This window comes from Netta rufina (assembly GCF_964035555.1).
Source record: "Netta rufina genome assembly, chromosome: 2".
NCBI classification, from domain to species: domain Eukaryota; kingdom Metazoa; phylum Chordata; class Aves; order Anseriformes; family Anatidae; genus Netta; species Netta rufina.
This window is the reverse complement of record NC_140124.1, coordinates 158,770,565-158,783,931: the sequence shown is the minus strand read 5'-3', so window position 1 is coordinate 158,783,931 and position 13,367 is coordinate 158,770,565. Positions and strand designations below refer to the sequence as shown.

The 13,367-nt window shown below is 56.0% G+C and overlaps 1 protein-coding gene across 2 annotated transcripts in view; it reads right to left on the bottom strand.

Annotated features, from left to right (window-relative positions):
- NRBP2 (nuclear receptor binding protein 2) overlaps nucleotides 1–1,306 on the bottom strand; it is a 30,625-nt gene extending 29,319 nt beyond the window's left edge. For both annotated transcript variants that reach the window (XR_014618246.1, XM_084282795.1), the window contains exon 1: nucleotides 1,140–1,306. Coding sequence is in view for 1 of the 2 variants with exons in the window: in XM_084282795.1 (XP_084138921.1) it covers nucleotides 1,140–1,256 (117 nt within the window). In the remaining variant the exon portion in view is untranslated. The remainder of the gene's footprint in view (nucleotides 1–1,139) is intronic.
- Nucleotides 1,307–13,367: the final 12,061 nt, after the last annotated feature.

The window sequence follows — 13,367 nt, the reverse complement described above, 5'->3', positions numbered from 1 at the left end:
TGATGTGTGGGTGTGGAAGTGCCAGAAAGCACAGAGCGACACAGGAAAGGCAGGTGCTGGTGGCACCGACACAGGCAGATTATCAACATTTCAGCAAAGCCCAGGCTGGGATGAGGGACAGCCTAAAACATGAACAGCCTGCAGCCCAAGTGGGGCACTGAATGGACTACAGAAAGGTTGTTAGCAGGCAGTGGGAAGATAAAGAACAGGATTAGCCTGGGATGGGCCCTTTAGAAGCTGTGATCGCTGTCCCACCTCTGCCTGGGGTGAGGATTTACCTACTGACTTTGATCCCTTTGATTCCTGGGTGCCCTGACAGAGGCAGGGAGACTCAGGCTCCACTTTCAGGGGGAGAGACATTGCACTGACCTGGGGGACAGGTCTGGAGGAGAGAGGTCAAGGGTGATGATGGGAGCTCTGAACAACACAGGGCGCACTGCGGGAGGGCTCTGCTGGGCCCCTGGGCTGGCAGATGAGCTGCAACGGTCCAAAGCTCTTCTCTGGAGAGCAGGAATCAGACTCTCCAGCCCTGGGGGCAGTAGCGCGGGGGCCAGCCCCCATCCCCGCCATGCCCCGCAGTGCAAGTCCTCATTCCTGCAGTTCCCCGGCCCCCAGACTCCCGGCTACCGACGTGCCACGGCACCAGAGACACGGGGCACGGCTCGAGGAGCACGGCCAGCGAAAGCCTCCAGGACGGGGCTCACCGCCGGCTCCAGCGGCGCCCAGCCTCCTGCCCCCGGCCACCAGTGCCCTCCGCTGCGGGCTGCGCGCCCGGGACCGCCCGGCTGCCCCGGGCATGGCCCGGCTCCCCGCACCGGGGCTCCCCGCACCGGGGCTCCCCGCACCGGGGCTCCCCGCACCGGGGCTCCCCGCACCGGGGCACGCACAGCCCCGCTCCCCGCGCCTCCGGCCGCCCCCGTCCCTCGCTGCCCCGCGGGGCTGCTCCTGCCCCCCGGCCGCGGCCGTCGCCCTCAGCGGGCACCTGCGGGCGCCCAGCGGGTCCCGGCAGCGCCGCCCGCGCCCGGGGCGGGTTGCGGGATGCGGGATGCGGCGGGGCCGGGGGCAGCGCTGCCGCCCCGCACAGCCCGGCGCCCCGCGGGGCCCGGCGGCGGCTCCCGGCCCCCGCGCCCGGCGCCCACCTGCTCGCGGCGCTTCTGCCAGCGCCCGCAGGGGCTCTCCTCCAGGATCTCGCTCTCCTCCTCGCTCTCCTCCTCCTTCTCCTGCGCCAGCCGCGCGTCCGGCTCCGGCACCGCCATCCCCGCGCCGAGCCGAGCCGTGCCTCACCGAGCGGAGCGGAGCGGAGCAGAGCCCCGCCGCGGGCTGACAGCACCCCCCTCGCCCCGCCGAGCGGGGGCCGTCCCGGGCTCGTCCCGCCCCGCTCCGGACGTGCGGCCACGCACGGCCCGCCCCGCCGGCACCGGGGGGCCGCCAGCCCCCGGAGCGCCGCCGCTCCCTCCGTGTCCCGGGACCCGACCCCCGGGAGGCTCCCCCTGAGCCCCAGGCAGCGGTGCTGTGCCGGAGCCCTGGCACCGGGAGCGGGGGCTGGGGGCTCCTCCTGGGGGCTCCTGGAAGCCGCCCGGGCGTGGGGCTGGGCAGCGGCCGGGGGGCCCTGGTGGTGAGGGAGGACCGGGGGGACCCGTGGGTCCCTTCCCACCTCAACCCTTCTGTGATTCTGTGATCCGAGTGCCCGTGGTCCTCGCAGCCCTTTGATTTTCTCCTGCAGCCGAACGCTGCCATCTTGCCATCTTCCCAGGCAGCCGCTGGTCGGTGCTGGGTGCTGGGTGCTGCACCCCGCGCGGGAGCACCCAGCTGGGCGCCCATGGCACTGTGCACCGAGAAAGCACTTCAGCCTCTCCAAGCAAGAAATCTTCCAGATGTTTTCATTCCCCTGGAAAGTTTCTGGCTCGTTCACTGTTTTTCTTTTATTTCTGGCCGTCTCTGGTTTCTTTTAGCGTGTTCATTATTTGTTCCACCCTGCTTGTTCCACACTGGTGCCTGCTTGCTGTTTTGGGAAACATTCCTTCACCCCAGACCGTTGCCCTTTTTAGCTGGTGTGGTTAAGCAGGAGGGACTGTGGTGAGTGTAGCTGCTGGATGAGGAGGCACTGGTGGCACACCAGGTATCCTGAGCTTTGTTAGCCTCAGACAGTGCATGCAAAGTCCCACTCCCTGCAGCACAGCGTAAGTGAAGGGGAGATGTTTCAGTGTGTGGGTGCACCAGGTCCTGCTCTGACCGCTGAATGCATACAGGGAAACTGGTGCCACCATTCCCAGCCCTGTGGTGCTGCCATGGGCACTCAGCAAGGACTGATCTGCTGCTGCTTGCTCCCCGTGGCAGACCCTTGTCTGAGCCCACGTGGGTAAATCCCAGCCCTAAAGCTGTCCACCATCAGTGTCAGCCCTGTGTGAAACCTGGCAGATTGTGTCATCACCTCCTGGACTGCAGAAGCCCATCCCAGGCCAGGGCTACCTCCAGGCACACACAACGGTTACACCCGTGCCTACCAGAACAGACCTGTGAGTAAATAAGTCACTGGGTCTTACCAAAGTGGAAGAGAAAAATTCAGCTGGGAATAAGCACAAGGGCAGGGAATAAGAGGGCTGGAACCAGATGAAAACCACACACCATGCCTCAGGAGCCTTTCCTATTGGTGTCTGTCTCTGTGAGTCGCCTTTCTGTGAATGATGTTTTCGTGTTGCAGATCTGCCAATTGTCCACCAGTTTCAGTGTAAGTGCTAGGTGGATAACCTGTGCTGGAGTTCATCTACCGGTTTCAACAGATATCCTTTACAAGTAGAAACTCTGCCACAACAAGGAAGATGGATCAAATGCAGGCTGGAAGAGATTTTGAAAAATAACTGGCCAAAGATAAAAAGTGGTGCTCAAAGACATGGAAGGCAAGAATGTGAGCAGAAGATACGTAGAGCCAGGGGAGGATGAAGGTCTAAATGGGGTCACTGGAGAGATAGGACTATAGTAAAACAGCAAATTGTAGCATTTACTGCAGACGAAGTCACAGATGAACCCTTTCTTTACATGAGGAAAATTGGAGGATTTGTCTCAAAATGAGGTGGCAAAAGATCAGATTATGAAGCTAATCAATAATAGGAATCATAACACAGTGCCAGGGTGAAATATTTGCCTAAGAGGTTTGGAGGAATGCAAATGTTTAATTGCCAGAGTGTTTACAATGGTACATAAGGCAGACTTGGTACCACCCGGCATTGCTGTTCAATACATTCACATACAATCCAGAAAAGGGATGAACAATAAGTGGGCAGAGTTTGCTAATGACACCAAAGTGTTTGGGACAGTCAGCTCTAACGCTGTCTGTGAATTGCTGCAGAGACTCTTGTGACACAGGGAGGGGTATCAAGAGCGTGGACTCATTTTCATACGAAGCAAAATACTGTTTGCAAAGCAGCTGCTGAGCTGGGGATATGCAGATGGACTGCACCACGAGTGGTACAGAGAGCACACACAGGAATGATTATTCACCATGTTGCACAAACTGGTGTTTGGGATGGCCAGTACAAAGGCTATGCAAGAGTTTTAAAACAAATGAATGGGAGTTATTTTTTACTGAGTCTTTCTTGGGGGGAATGTTAGTGGGTGAAACATTGTGGAATTCATTGCCACAGGGTGTTTACAGTGGCCAAGGTAGAAAAGGATTTTAAAAGCCATTAGGCAAATTTGTGGGAGAAAAATTGATTGAGGGCTATTAAACACAAAGACGCAGATGTAGCCTCTGGCTCAAGAGGGCTCTAAGCTGCAGTTTGTCAGAAGCTGCTACTCTGCAAAAGCCAAATATTGTTCAGTCCCCACAATGGTTCCTGTGCTCTTCCTCTTGGGATCAGCTATTAGCAACTTGCAAAAATAGGATTCAGGGATATGCAGGATTTATGTCTTACCCAGGGGAGTTGCTCTCATGCTGTCTGCTGCTCCATGTTTTCTGAGGAGGAAGCACTTTTCACATGTTCTTTGAGGACTTCTGCTGTTTTCATTTCTGCAGGTGCTAGACATGTCCTTAGCTGGGTTTGGCTGCCTCCCTGGACAGGCCACACTCTTTGTGTACAGGCAGGTCATAGAAAATCTTTAAGAACCTTTGAGGCATACAATTACCTCCAGTAGCATGAATTGCCTGGATCCTGGATGTCTCTATTCCAACTCAGTCATTTTGAGTGCAGCATTTTCAGCATGTGACACCTGCGGCTTCCTTGGGATGTTACAGGAAAGGAGGTGATGTCCAGACAGGAGCAGAGGTGATACTGAATTGGTGGATGTTCCCAGAGCAGTAATGTGCCCTTGTCATCACTGATCTCTCACCTCCGCCTCGACAACAGCCCTACATCCCACTGCCTCTTTCCCTGCCCCTCATCCTCAGTGCCTCATCCACATGATAGTAAACCTCTGTATCTTCTTTCTATGGCTTCCTTTTTGCTTGCTGAATAACAAACAATGGAGCATATTTATCTTGCCTGTCCCTTTTCAGGCATGAGTCATACAGTCTTGCATTCGCTGCTTGTCCTGTCACATAAAGAGTAAGCAGGAGAAACCTGGTCCATTCTGGTGGCCTCCACACTTCTCTACTGAATGTGCCCTCCTGAAGCATCCATCTCCCTCGACGGTGTGCTGGGGAGAGCAGACCCGTGTTTCTGCTGGCAAACACTCCCACTGGGTGCTGCTGAAGTGTGATAGAGGCCCTCACCTCCATGAGACCGGTGGGCTCTGCTCTGTGCATGTGCTTGGAGAGCAGGTCTCTGCGTGCCAGGGGTCTGGTGCTCTGCAGCACAGCTCCAGGAGCTGGCTGCTGCTACCTTCTGTCAGGGATGCCATGGTGCATGGCATGCTGCCCTGTCCATCTGCTGGGCCTTAGAATCACACAATCAATAAGGCTGGAAAAGACCACCAGGATCATCTGGTCCAACCACCTCCCTACCACCAATGTCACCCACTAAACCATGCCCCCAGGCACCACGTCCAACCTTTCCTTGAACACGTCCAGGGACGGTGACTCCACCACCTCCCTGGGCAACTCGTTCCAATGTCTGACTGCTCTTTCTGAGAAGAAATGTCTCCTCATTTCCCACCTGAACCTCCCCTGGCACAACTTGAGGCCATTCCCGCTAGGCCTATCACTGGTTATCTGCAAGAAGAGGCCGACCCCCAGCTCCCCACACCTTCCTTTCAGGCAGTTGTAGAGAACAATAAGGTCTCCCCTGAGCCTCCTCTTCTCCAGGGTAAACAACCCCAGTTCCCTCAGCTGCTCCTCACAGGACTTGTGTTCCAGGCCCTTCACCAGCTTCATAGCCCTTCTCTGGACACGTTCCAGGGCCTCGATGTCCTTCTGGTACTGAGGGGCCCAAAGCTGAACACAGCACCCAAGGTGTGGCCTCACCAGTGCAGAGCGCAGGACGATCACCTCCCTGGTCCTGCTGGCTGCACTGTTCCTGATACAAGCCAGGATGCCGTCGGCCTCCTTGGCCACCTGGGCACACTGCAGGCTTGTGCTCAGGCGAGCATCAACCAGCACATCCAGGTCCTTTTCCTCTGCACAGCCTTGTTCTGGTTGATCCTCTGCTTTGTCTCACCTCGTGCCACCACCAGTTTTCAGTCTTGGACCCAGTCTGGGGCAGGTCTGCCTGCGTCCTGCAGCACAAAGTCAGGAGGCAGGGCTGCTGGCAGGACTGCCCTGAAGTCACAAGGCTGCAGCTGCCATCAGCCCCTCTCACCATGAACTCCTCCTTGGTTGTTGTGAGGACAAGGACTCTTCCAGCGAGCTACCGTTTGGGCTGGGGCTCTTGGCTGGGGAGGTTAGGGATATCAGTGAGATAACTGGTGTAAAGGTACAGCCTTTGCTTTGCTGCTTGGAGTGATTTCTCCTTTTCCACTCTCTCAAAAGAATTATCTAGTTCTGCTCAGTAGCAGCTACTGGTCACTGGAAAGGGGGTTCTCAGAAGTGTGGAACTGGGCCTCCTTTCTGATCTTGTTCAGTTTAATCGGGTGTCCTGGACGCTGCTGCCTCAAGGACTCTGGTTTGAACTGCACTGCTGCGCTTTTAACCGTGGTGTGGCTGGAAGAGTGCATAGGATCTGAAAGCTGCTTTACAGCATGGTAGTCCTGAGGGGTTTATCATGCAGTGACGTGCAGCTTGGCAGGGGGTCCTTGCTTTATTTAATGTGCGCGTCCCCCTTGATCAGGGAGGTTGGACCAGATGACCTCCAGAGGCCCCTTCAAACCTCAGCCATTCTGTGTTTGTATATCATTTTGGGTGTGCTCTGACTTTAAATTGCTGGAGTCTGATGGGATTTTAGAACCCCTTTGGGGTTAGTGTGCATGCTTCCCTCTCCAGAGCTCTCCGAAGGATCTGAGATGTGCAGGGGAGCCCAGGAGACGCAGTGCGGCTGTGACCATCCCTCCCCACTTTGGCTGGGCAGCACCGGCTCCTGCAGTGTGCTGGTGTCTGCGGTGCTGAGGTTTGGGCTGAAGCTCCACGTCTCCCTTCCTCCCTGCCTGCTAGGAGGCCCCTCTTGGCTTGGTGTCTATTTTTATCCACATTTGATGGATTGGGCTGGGATGTAATGACGTCACGTGTTTTTGCGCAACTTGCACTTTGTTACGGTTTAAGGTTCAGTCTAGGTGCCAGACTGACTCTGGGAAGCTGACAAACATCTTCCCTGCTGCGTTGCCTTCTTTCAGCACATTTGTTAGTGGTTTCTGCAGGGCAAACATGTGGCCAGCAAAGAGCTCCTCTGGAATGTGTTTGTGTTTACTGAGTTAATGCGTAAGGCTGTAACCTCCCCTGTTCTGCAGCTCCTCACTCTTGTCCTTCACAGACGCACAGCCTACATGTGAGTGTGACCTGCTGCTGTCAGCAGGCAGTTCAGATGTGTGAATTCACAGGAGGGCAGGCTGGCATTCATTTAATGCTGCAGGACCAGACCCCTCCGGAGAGCACGGCAGCGCAGTTTCCTGTACTTCTTACAGCTATTACTGCTGAAAGCATCTCCGTGGTCACCCTGGGGATGGTGCATCCTTCTGCAAACATCTCAGGGCAAAGTTCAGGCCAGAGAGCTCGGGGAGGGGCTGCAGACTTCCCTAGTGTCTAAGCTATGTTCGTTCAAGCTGTTCCTGTGTTCCCGTTGGCAGCTCCCACACAGTGCAGGGAACACGTCCCCAGCTTGGCCACATGTGGTTCCACGAGCGGAAAGCGCGCCGGCGTGCGCAGCAGCGCTCCGCACAAACAGGGGCGAAGCTGGCCGCAGCATCAGGCGCGGTGTGGGCGTGCTGTGGGATGAGGGCGCTTGCTGAAACTGGTCTCAGCTAGCCCAGTGCTAAAAACGGCACGGTTTGAGTCTCTGTGGGAGTCTGTGAGGGAGTGGGGCACGCAGGTGATGGCAGCCGGGCCAGCGCCAGGGAAAGCAGAGGGACGGGCTGCTTGCAGTGGGGGGGCTGCGGCAATACGCTCACCTGTAGATGTGAGAGCACTGCCCGGGGCTCAGGACAGGCTGGGGGCCATGGGGGAACTGGGCCCCGAGGGGCACTGAGGGGGCACTGAGGGGAGGGGGCGTCCCTGTCTGACTGGGGGTGGTGGGAGGGAGCGGCACAGAGGGGCAGCAAGGGGCGAAAAGGAGCAGAGTTGGGCAGGAACAGGAGGCAGAGGTGGGGACAGAGCCCTGGGGGCACTGGAGGAGCATTATCAGGGATGGCCAGCTGTCAGAGCCAGCGAGGGTGCTGCTTGGACCAGAGAAGGCTGGCTTTCTTTTGTTCTTTGCTTGTAGCTGGCGGCACACAAAGGGCGCCTGGATTATGTCAGACCTTGTTCCCTGCTCCCCCTTTCTTGGCAGGCTCCTGCGGTATCTGGAAGGGCTCAGGGTTGCTCGGGAGCCCTGGCAGGAGGCTCGATCACAGTTTCCTGACTCCTGGCCTGTTTTGCAAAGAGGGAGGCCTGGCTGCAGGTAGTGGTGCTCAGGGGAGCACAGCGTGGTCAGGGCAGCAGCACACACTGTGCTGTGCAGGGCTGGGCTGGACCCAGCCACGAGTGTTTCCACGTCCTGGCCTCCTGTGTTTGGCTGCCAGGGAATTTCCTGCCCCTCAGCCTGTGGTTTCCTTTTGTAAATCTCAGCCGATTCCTTTCGGTCCCTCCTGGCTTGGCTCCCCCTGCAGCCCCACCACTCCCCAGGACTTGCAGCCCCCCCCAGAAACTCCTGTCCTGAGGTGTGGCAGGCGCTGGGCTCTGCCCCTGCACCTGCGCAGAGGTGGTGGCCCTGAGGGACGCCGGTGGGTGCAGGGGAGCAGGGACAGGCAGAGCCCATGGGTGCTCAGCAATGCATGGGGGGTCGGTGCAATGCAGTGCTAGGGTCCTGCAGCCGGTCCGAACCCCCCACCCTGCCCATGCACAGCCTGTGTGGGGAGAGGAGGACGGTCCCTGCTGCACCTGGGATGGCTCCAGCCCAGGGGACTTGAGGAAGCGACCCCGTCCTTGCTCTTACAGCACTAAGGAGTTAAGTGCAGCTTGGGCTATCATATTATAACTGGTGGGTTTCCTGTTCCAACAGCTTTTAAACACTTTTTTGACCTTTTATAAGAAAAAGAAGCAGAACCAGTTAAGTGGAAAATTAAGCTAGGCTTTCATCATAATGCTATCTTTTGTTCCTTTTTTTTCTCTGACTTTAAAACTTTGGTTCGGAGAAAATAACAGCCTTTCAGCTGAGCTTGAAGATGATGTGGCAGTCATCTTTGGGGTAGGAGAAAAAAGTGGAGACACCCTGGAACTTTGTTGCTTCCCCTCACCCCCCTTTGTGTTGTTAAGACAAAGTCAAGATAATTGCACAAATCAGCAGATCGGAAGAGTAGCAAAAACAAAAAAGTAACTTCTGTCTCCCACAGCAGCCTTGCTGCTGCATAGGTGTAGACGCAGCCAGTGTTCTATCTGCCACCAGGAGATTGGATTGTGCTGAAAGGGGAATATGGGCTCTAGGAGCCAAAAAATGTAATACTTTCACCAAAGACTTCATTACAGAATATCAGGTGCGTGTCAGTGAGTTTAGCTAACAGGTGAGATAGTGGAAATGTGGAGCAGAGGGCTGGAATGGCTTTCAGGAGCAATGGATGACATTGAAGGCTGGACTAATAGTCATGAGAGGAAATGGAATGGTACAAAACACAAAGTCATGCCCTGGACTTACTGGACAAACATTTGTGCTATAAATTAGGATCCTGTTTTTGGAAGTGATTAAGGAAGAAAAGGCCAACATGCATTCAGCAGTATGGGGGTGAATGTAGACTGCCATGTATGCAGATATGAAGACTTGGTGCATTAACTCTGCTGGGATCTATGTCCAGAAAAGGCAGTGTCAATGCTGTTGGACAGAACCAGATTTACAGACCATGAGCCAGTGCTGACCAGCCATGCTGTAAAATACTCATTCATTATAGAAAAGGTGCAGAGAAGAGCAGCTGAGATGACCGAGGGAATGCAGAGAGGAGTTGGGAGCAGCTCAGTTAGATAGCTTGTCAAAACAGATGTTGAGGGTTGATAAGATTGCTCAGGGTGCTTTATCAGTGAAAAACACTGGAGCAGGAGGAGACCTGCTTAAACTGATGGATGGGTTTCGCATAAAGAAGAAATCAGTCCAAACTGGCTGAAAACTAGGAGGCTTCAAGCTGCTGGGGGTGAAAGACTGGTTCCAATTCCCAGAGCAGAGGTATAGAATGCCTCCTGATTTTGCAGGTTTTCTTTGGTAAACTGCTGCATGACACGGAGCAGGCGTGCTGACCCAGTCGCACCTTCCCGACCACATCGGCTTCGTTTGTGTGGCTTGGTGTGCTCCAGCTGGGCCAATGAGCCTGGCTATGTCCCAGACCTGGGGTCACCATCATGGGGGGCTCCCACAGGTGGGAGCACACCATCGCTCAACAAGGAAAGCTGTCTGTGCTGTGGGCACTCTACCTGCTTCCTCACTTGTGACTGTGGCTTGGCCTGGCTTGAGGGCACACTGATGGGCTTGCTAGTTTCCTGTTCCTATCCCAACAGAGCATGTCTGGGGGCTTTTACACTAAACCCCCACCTTCTTCCACAAAACAGAGAAGTTACCCAGTGCATCCACTGTGGTGCGATGTTCCCACAGGGACTGGGCAGGAGACACAGTCTGCCTGACCCTTTCTTTTCCCCTATTGCCCCCATGCTTCCAAAGAGTATTCAGATACTATTCAGATGCATTCAGTTATGCAACTAGCTTATAACTATGCAAATGTATGCAGCTTTTCCCTTACACAATGTCCTGTTTTCTTTCAGCTTCTTTTTTGGAAATCCAGCACTTCCTGTGGGAGTGCAATCTGAGCCCCAGGAAGCCATCTGGAGCCCTCCCAGCCTTGGCTCCCCAGGCAGGCTGAAGCTGGCACTGACTCCTTTCAGAAGTCCTCCTGCCCACAGTCCTCTGCTTGCCTGCACCAAACTGGCCGCTTGGTGCACACCAGGGCCTGTAGCACAGACTGGTGCCAACTCCCTGCCAGAAGCAGAAATACAGAGAGGGTCTCTGAGGACCATTCCAACTCCATAACCTGGCACTGGCCAACAGCAGGTATGTAGGAAGCAGCAGCATAAGAGCAAGGCAAGCGTACACCAGCCACTTCTTTGGTACATCCTTTTGTGCCCCAGGGGTTTGTGGCTCTGGTAGTTCCTGAGACATAGATCTGACTTGCTGTTAAGTAGCCCTGGATGGATTTTCCTCCATGGCTTACTCTGATTGTTCTTTGAATCAATATAAAATTTTATCATCCAGGACATCCTGCAGCAGGGAGTCCCTCAGCTCAGCTGCCCAGTGTGTAGAAAAATATGTGTTTGACCTGAACTGGCTTTGTGCTGGATTCTGCAATATGCCCTAGTCCTTGTGTTGAAAAAGATGGTAGACACACAATCATCTCCCCTATGCCAACCACTATGCTGTCCAACTTGGTCATCTCTTCCAGACTGTGGAGACTATTCAATTCTTCCTCTTTCCTTCCCTGTGTTTCACCATTCTCGTGCTTCTCTGCGTTCTCATGATATGAGACAATGAGCTGTGACAAAGAACACCTCAGGAGATGTTGTTCAGTTCTCTGCTCCCTTCCTAGTAATTTATAGCAACTCTATTTCCTCTGTGGAGTGGTGCTTACATCTGGAAGTCCCTGTGACACTGCATGTTTCTGTTAGCCCTGCATTAGTCTTTTTTGTTAGTGAGCTTCTGCTGGTGGAGTGGCTCCCTTGGCTCCCTTGCCTCTGGGACTGAAGTGCCGTGGGAAGCTCCACCAGCATCTTCATGTTCTTTCCCAGCACAGATGTATGCTCCAGCCTGCAGGCTGTGTCCTGGAGCTGCAGGCTGTGCGTGGTGCACTGGGCTTGTGTTGCCATCCACGTGCACTATGAGGGTGGCTGAGATGAGGCCATTTGGCCAGCCCTGGGGACAGCCCATTTGAGTGGCTCTCGCATGGCTCCAGGGCTCTGTACATGAGGAGTGTTCTCCAGAGGCACCCACAGCCATGATGTGCACATCGGGGATTCCCCCCTTCGACTTTCCCTGCAGATGCTCCTTGTGGTGGCTTAAAGCATGTGCCATCCACAGCACGCACAGTGTGCCTGGTGAGGTGTCTGAACCTGCCAGCTGAACCTGCTGGCAGCCTCTGTAACTCTCAGGGTCCGAACAGGCCTCACAAATGTGTCACTCTCCCGTGTGTGTGCCTCAGTGGTGGGACTCATCCCTGGGAGCTCTGGCTAAAGGACTGGCTTGCATCCTCTCTGCTCCTTTGTGAGCAGAGAGCTGGGAAGGCAGCAAGCATGATGCAATGTGTGAGCTCCAGCGTGGAGCAGGGCTGTGCAGCACACTGGGTACTGCTCTCCATCTCCCGTTAGGGCTGGTAGGGCTGGGGCACCCAACCCTGTGTGTTCAAGAGCCCAGCGGAGCGCCTTGGCCCCAGCACTGTGGCCCTGTGTGGATGGCAGAAGTTTTGGGGAGCCCAGGCATGGCTCTGGTGCTGGGGTGCAAAGCAGGGAGGCCATGCCATGCCCACTCCCAAGGCAGGGGGACCTTGAGCAGGGGACTACGGGGACCTGCTGGGTGGTGATGAGACCCCATGGGATGGCTGGCCAAGGCCTGGGTGCCCAAGTCAGGGTTGGAGCTGTGGGTTTGGACAGTGGGGGCCATGGGATCCCCATGCTATAGGGGGCTTTGTCTGTGGGAGCCTTGGGGGTTCTGGGGGGGTGGGGGCTTTGGGATGTGTGGGGTCCAGGCTCGGGGTCCCTATCTTGAGACCTGGACTGGGTCAGCTGGTGAATGGTACAGGAGTGCTGGCCCAGCCCATGTCTGTCACTGGGAGAAGCTGCATTCCCAGGCTGAATGGGGCTGGGGGTTTCAGACTGCAGGCTGAGAGACAGCCATGCCCCTTGTGGCTTCACACTGGCAGGGGGGCTGACGTAGCCGAGCATACCCCATACCGAGCCACCACATAGCCGAGGGCAACACCAGGTGCAGCAGTGAAGGGCAGCTGCAGCCCAGGACAGTGGCATGGGGCAGCTGCAGGTTTGCGGCCAGGGGCCCTGACTCAGGCCCCAGCCCAGCTGAGTCCCGGCTGCGGGGCCCAGCTGAAGGCCCATGATGAGGGCCAGGATGAGGGCCCGGCTGAGGGCCTGGCTGAAGCCGTCAGGGGGCAGCACTGGTGTCACACACAGTGTCACATCCACACAGACAGTGGGCGAGAGCTGTGCCACACATGGCGGTGTAACAGGGACGTGTACACACACACACCTGTAACGGTGACACATGCACACGCGAACACAGACACATGCTGCAGGCTGTGCCTCACCCCCCCATGTCTGAACGCAATGCTGGACTCCCCAGGGCATGGCAGGTCCAGCCCCGCATGCGGTGCTGTGCACACATGGCTCTGTGGTACCTGCATGCATGCTCAGTGCATACACTTTGCAGCACACATCTGTGTTGCACATGTGCATGGCTGCTCAGCTCAGTGCCAGGCAGCATGGGGATGCTCTCATAGCTGCTTTCCCTCCCCAATGGGCAGTGACCTTCAAGGGCACCGGGACTCGGTGTGTCCCTGGCACACACAGGAGCACCCTTCCCTGTGGCATCCCTTTGCCCCTGATAGCTCTGGGCTCCTGCAAGTGCACCCAGCAGCTGCTCACTATTTCTGGCATCAGAGCCTTGGCACCAGAAGCCAATCCCACTTTAAGTTAATGCATGCAAAATGTCCTGCAGGTGACTACAGCCATGTGTGCTGCCTGCACTGCTTGCTCCTCAGCAGGGCCAGGGTCCCAGCTATCCCATACAGAGGTGGTCTGTCCCTCTGTAGCTCTTCTGGGGCTGCCAGTTGTG